This window comes from Ostrea edulis, chromosome 6 (genome assembly GCF_947568905.1).
Source record: "Ostrea edulis chromosome 6, xbOstEdul1.1, whole genome shotgun sequence".
In the NCBI taxonomy this organism is placed as follows: domain Eukaryota; kingdom Metazoa; phylum Mollusca; class Bivalvia; order Ostreida; family Ostreidae; genus Ostrea; species Ostrea edulis.
In genome coordinates this window covers 85199773-85205960 of record NC_079169.1, presented here as the reverse complement: position 1 = coordinate 85205960, position 6188 = coordinate 85199773, and the positions used below count along the sequence as shown (strand labels likewise).

The window sequence follows — 6188 nt, the reverse complement described above, 5'->3', positions numbered from 1 at the left end:
AAACTCAAAAGTTTTTAAAATTTTTTTATTACATTGCCAAGGGCTAAGGTGGGACATCTATTAAGTTTACCCTTAAAGGCCTTTCCTGTAATAAATGCAACTTCCTTGAAATGCTATTAGCAAGTGAAACATATTGCACAAAAATTGGGTACAGACTTTTAAAATTACCTTCAGTTATCTCTGCTCTGCAGATCAATGAATTCATGAATACGGTAATTTTGTGTGCATGTGGTTCAGTGTGGAGCCACGAAAAGGATGTAAGTTTTTCTTAGGAATTTATAGGAAAATTGTTTAAAAATCTTCTCAAAAACTGTAGGGATGCAAATTGTCCAAGTGATATGCAAGCAACCTCATGTAGTTTATAGATAGTTTTGTTCACAACGTGACTATATACTGGATCTAGGGTAATCTCAGCGAGATTCGTCGAGGCTGGATATTTGGACTGACGCCTCTTCCGAATCTCAGACCAGTGTCACATAAAGTGATTCGGGAAATCTTGCTTGAACTTCGGCCGCTTGTAGCGATTAAAATGGGTTAAATTGAATTTCTTGTCCGCTTCAACTTTTCGTCTCAGACATCCTATTAACTCTCTATCACAATGAACCATGCATTTCTTACCTTTACAAGGTGTAAATCCCACAGTAATTCAAGTTGGCTATTTTCGAAGCCATTGCAAACGGCCACCATTTCATATTTTACCTTCTCAACACTGAAGAGTTCCGATAGTTTAGGATGCCTTCAAATAGATTGATTAAATATTACACAGTTCTCCTTTTATTGCTTTTAATTTGTATGCTTAAATGCTTTGTACAAAGTAATTGTCAACCAGTAAGTTCTGTATTTTCAATCATAGTACAAAATGTCATGAAGAAGTATATCGGAACTCTTCACTGTTGAGAAGGTAAAATATGAAATGGTGGCCGTTTGCAATGGCTTCGAAAATAGCCAACTTGAATTACTGTGGGATTTACACCTTGTAAAGGTAAGAAATGCATGTTTCATTGTGATAGAGAGTTAATAGGATGTCTGAGACGAAAAGTTGAAGCGGACAAGAAATTCAATTTAACCCATTTTAATCGCAACAAGCGGCCGAAGTTCAAGCAAGATTTCCCGAATCACTTTATGTGACACTGGTCTGAGATTCGGAAGAGGCGTCAGTCCAAATATCCAGCCTCGACGAATCTCGCTGAGATTAGGTCTGGGGTGGAACCATAATACACAAGTTTCGAGATGAGAGGTTTTCTGTGTAGGAAGGTGCATTTAGTGCTATTCTGAATGTGTGAGTAGGACAAAGCGCACCTACAGTCAGTGAGGAAAATTATATAACTGTGAAAAACAGCTTATTTATAAAGATGTTAATGTTGGAAATGCATGAAAGAAATGTTTTACTAAAATGAGAACATAAAAACAATAATATTATAGATATGGTATGAATGAACAGGGAAATAATTTGATATAATAAGAATTTCATGAGTTTATTTACTCCCTGTATATTTATTACTTACTTGGTTGGTGTATTAATCAAATTCAGGTGATGAAACTGTGAGTGAGAATCTTACCATATACATTCAATTGTGTAGTGATGAGAAGTTGTCTCATTCCCACATTTAAACGAATTGTTTCGCCCTTACTGTGTACAAGAGTTCTCTAAAGGAAACTAACATGGACGGGTCTCAAAACTTCCACATCAAGTTTTAATCTTTTATGTAGGAAAAATACAACTGTTCAGGTGAGCGATTAGGCTCATAGGCTCTTTGTTTTTCTTATGCTTCATGTAAATGCAAGTCATGAGTTCTATGTTTTTTAAAGAAAACTTGAACATTAGTACAGAAGTATGTCATCTTTGATTTCAGGATTCGGTAGCATCTTCCACAGAGGAGGTCATTAACCATGATTCCTTCTCTGGGGGACCTGTTGTTACGAAATACAAGGTACAGACATTTTACACAGTTTCTAGCTTTTGTTTTAGGGTTGCTGTACATATTTGCTTTGAAGCCTATAGTTATAAATTTTGCCCTATATATTTGATTACTTTTTGAATTTGGGGTTGGGGTACTGCGTAGCTTTAAGATCCCCTGGGTTATTGTTATTTATTATACATATTTTTTAGTGTTGGGAATCACCTATCGATCATAACATATATTTAATAGATTTAATTTAATAGTTTGGTTGATTAATTTTAGAAACATTTATTAAGAGGGAAATATATTTATTTATAAATGCCTTTGAATGCTAAATCAAAGTAGGTTCAATATCCAACTTTGAATTTTGTTTTAAAGATTGTAAATCATTTCAAAATCAAACACAAGATTATTGATTGATTGATTTCTTTGGGAAAGCTAGGCAAAGTTTGTATAATCAATAAATTAGAGCAGAACTAAAAATTCTAAAAGGGTCTGATAACCCTAGAAGAGGATGGTATTTCTTCTATAGTTGAACTTATGTTCCAGTAATTACTAATGAATTTAGAAATATGATAAAAGTTAGAAAGAACCATTGATTGACTTAACAAAGGGAGCTCAGACAGTAGTCCAATATTCAAGACGTCAATAAATAAAAAAAACAAAAAAAAAAACGTTTTCAATGCTAGTTGAATCTTAACATGCAGTTGAATTGATTAGTCAAAGAAAAGATATTTCATTTTAGAAATATTTAGAATGTAACCATTTGTTATATCAAATATTCTGATTTTCAGCAAGTAAAGCCAAGTAATCCTCATGAAGAACAAGAGATATTGGACAGCATTGAGAAAATTTACTACAACACAGAAGGTATAGACACCAGCCATTTTGAACTGAGGGTAAGTTGATAATTTTTTTCTTATACTGAAAGAAAACATGTAAAATACTTGTACTTCTGAGTTGATGAATACACTGTCATCTACATTATAAAGGGTATGTACTAATCTAAAACATTATGTACTGTATGGTGTCATCTGCTCTTTATTGTCAGAAGGTACAAATGTGCAAAATACGTTGTATTTTCAGAAACAACCAGAAGTCCTGGATTTGGGCGACATTGATTTAGACAGAATACGACTTCGAAAACAACTACAAGTTGTAAGACTCGAGATATTTTTAACTGAATTCATATTTAGAAATTCTTGATGGGAAAGACGTTATCGTTAACTTCTGTTGATCATTTCCTGTAGGTATCTAAGAAAGTGTCAGACCTGGTTTTGCAGAACCACCCTGCTTACGCTCAGGAACTTCAAAGAGTGATGGACCTTCAGAAGACTCTGCAATACGCGAGTGTTATCTGTGCAAACGGAAGAAGGTGTGTTTGTGATGGCTTTCCTTTCACTTCTACCCCCTGCAATGACATGGTATGGGGTTATAATGGAATGACCAAGTTCATGTGTCTATCCATTTGTCTGTGTGTACATCTGTAGATGCAAGCGTAAGGACAGCCTATGATAAGTGTGTTTCCTCCTCAATTGGTGTATTAATTAGTGTATATCTCGGGATGCATGCCAATGCAGGGTCTATCTCTTCATGTGTGTTTTTTTGTACGGGAAACATTAATGTAATTTTGCCTCATTCAGAGCCTCTGGATAGGTTAACACAAATATTGATAGCAAAAGTTTATAAACCTTATTTTTCCTGTCATTGAAATACATGTAGTAAATCACAATTTTCAACACCAAAATGACAGGTCGTATAGCTTTAAGGTCTTTTCCTTCTTGTATCAAACTTACCACAAAATCTGCTTATGATCTCAAAATGTGTCAAGGTCTTCATCAATGTCAGTGAGATAGGGACTATATAGTATCTTCTGAGCAATAACTTTCATTTGCAAGTATTTCAAATTTGCAGACTTTGAACTGAGGTCATTCAGAGGAGTCAATTTGTAAGCTTTGTGGAAGGTATTAGAAATTGTCATCTAGTTTCAAAACAAGTGTAATTCTGCTTGCCTGTATGATTTGACATTATGTAATAAAAGATGGGGTTGATTTTAAATTTATCCAATATTTATCAACCAATATTAAAACTGATGAGATAGTTCTCACCCGATTGCCATAGCCCTTTATAACCGCAATTACACTTTTCCTATGATTTGAGCATTTGTATTTTTACAGAATTTATATATTTCATTATCAGCCAGCTATCAGTTGCCAGGAATACCTTCACCGCAGCCAGTCTGAACATGTTAGCCAGTTACAGAAAGCGGCAACAACTGGTCAGCCTGCTAAAGTCCCTAAGGACCATCAAAACACTGGTGCGTTCCATTGGAGTATGAAATGTTTCACAAATTTAAATTGGAATTTGAAAACATCAATAACTGTTACATCAATATACATGTAGATTTTAAAAACTTTTCATTGCAGCAAAGAACGGATGTGAGACTACGAGAACTGATGGAGGTAAAGTATAGTATATGTACTGTCAAACCTCGTTATCTTAAACTCTGTGTGGCCAAGGAAAAAATTCAAGATATCTGAGGGTTTGAAATATTGAGGTTAAAATACATAAAGAAAATGTAATTGGACTTCCAACTCGCTTCAACATAGAAAGGGTGTGACCGGTCAACAGGGGATGCTTACTCCTCCTAGGCATCTGATCCCACTTCTGGTATATCCAGTGGTCCGTGTTTGCCCAACTCTCTATTTTGTATTCCTTATCTATAGGAGTTATGAGATTGATTACTGTTCGTTATCTTGACCTTTCATGTTGTATTCATGGAATTTGAGATATCAATGTTCGAGATACCAAAATGCAAACATACAATGTATATAATGAAGTTTCAATAAATGAAAAATGAAAAAGTTAAATTTCACATACAGTCACTTATATATTTCTTGAAAACCAGTGTAAAAATTCACAAATATCCCTGCACAAGTTGAGGGCACTGTAATACATGGACATGCATAGTTAGGCCTAAAAACTTAATTACTTGGTTCTCAGGTTAGCCTGCATCTGTTTAAACAATGCACATTAACTATTTTTTTCCTTAAATGAATAAAATAACATTTTTCTCATACGTTCCTACAATGCAAAAAATAAAAATCCAGAATCCCAATCACATTTTAGATACTGCTGTCAGTAAAATGTTTGACTAGATCTGGGTCATCCTAACATTTGCATAAACACTTAAGATTTTGCAAGTGGTAAGTGAGGTTATGTAGCTCCAAATATTTCAACACGATGGCGGGTGTTAATATCTGTACAGATGTGAAAAGACCCAATGTTATTCTGCTATGGCATATTGTGGGAGGTTTTTCCAATGCTTGCTCTATTTTTGAACTGTTTAAACGTCATGAGTTTTGAATTTTAAAAAAAATTCTTGTCTGTTTTTATGTTTAAAAAATGCCCTCCCTCATATATTTTTGACAATATTAGTTTGAATTGAATAATTAAATATTTTTTGGCCTTGATTCTGTACATTATAAAGGTTCCATTTGTGGACTTTGCACCTTGCTATAAATTGTAGGGAAGGGTAATGGCGATTGTGTACTGGGTACGTCACATTGTAGACTTGTTCATTCTGTTACACTTGTGTTCTAGGGCTATCTTGATGATATCTTGTTCATTGTATGTTACAATTTTCTAGGAGGAGGATTATTGTGGGGCCATCCAACTTTGTCTTGAATGTCAGAAGGCAGCTAGCACCTACAGACATTTCACCTGTATAAGGTCAGTAAAAACATAAACATTGTCAGATAGGCAGGTATATCGGGGGTTAGAATTCCTCAAGCCCTCTGTCTGGGAGACTTCTTGGTTCTGGATTTTTTACTCAACAATGAAAAGCACTGGAAGTCCATGGAACTTGTTTATAAGTGAAAAAATGAATGAAAATATGGGCATCAGTTCTAGAATAGAATGCATATAGTTATATATTTCTTGAAGAAGAGTGTAAAAATTCAGAAATATCTGTGCATGAACCTAGACTACCATAATACATGGACATACATGGACTGTATCTACATATATATCGCAATTTGAGCATACGTTTTCTGTGGTTATATGAATCAACTGTCCCTGGATTACTGCTAGAATTGCCTTTGACTACATCTGCCGTTAATGTCCGACGGATTTATTTTCAGTGAGTTGAACTCTAAACTACAGGACACCCTTGTTATGATAGAGGAACAAATTGATGTGGCATTATCGAAAACCTGCAGCAATTTTGATGAGGCTCATTATGAAAAAGTCCAAACAGCATATAGACTTCTAGGAAAAACTCAGGTG

At 34.6% G+C, this 6188-nt stretch overlaps 1 protein-coding gene across 4 annotated transcripts in view; it reads left to right on the top strand.

The window, feature by feature from the left end:
• LOC125683052 (syndetin-like) overlaps positions 1–6188 on the top strand; it is a 39395-nt gene that overhangs the window by 372 nt on the left and 32835 nt on the right. For all 4 annotated transcript variants that reach the window (XM_056142442.1, XM_048923764.2, XM_048923763.2 and 1 more), the window contains exons 2-9: positions 1854–1931; positions 2696–2800; positions 2988–3059; positions 3152–3276; positions 4101–4218; positions 4328–4363; positions 5551–5633; positions 6044–6185. In XM_056142442.1, coding sequence (XP_055998417.1) covers positions 1854–1931; positions 2696–2800; positions 2988–3059; positions 3152–3276; positions 4101–4218; positions 4328–4363; positions 5551–5633; positions 6044–6185 — 759 coding nt within the window. The remainder of the gene's footprint in view (positions 1–1853; positions 1932–2695; positions 2801–2987; positions 3060–3151; positions 3277–4100; positions 4219–4327; positions 4364–5550; positions 5634–6043; positions 6186–6188) is intronic.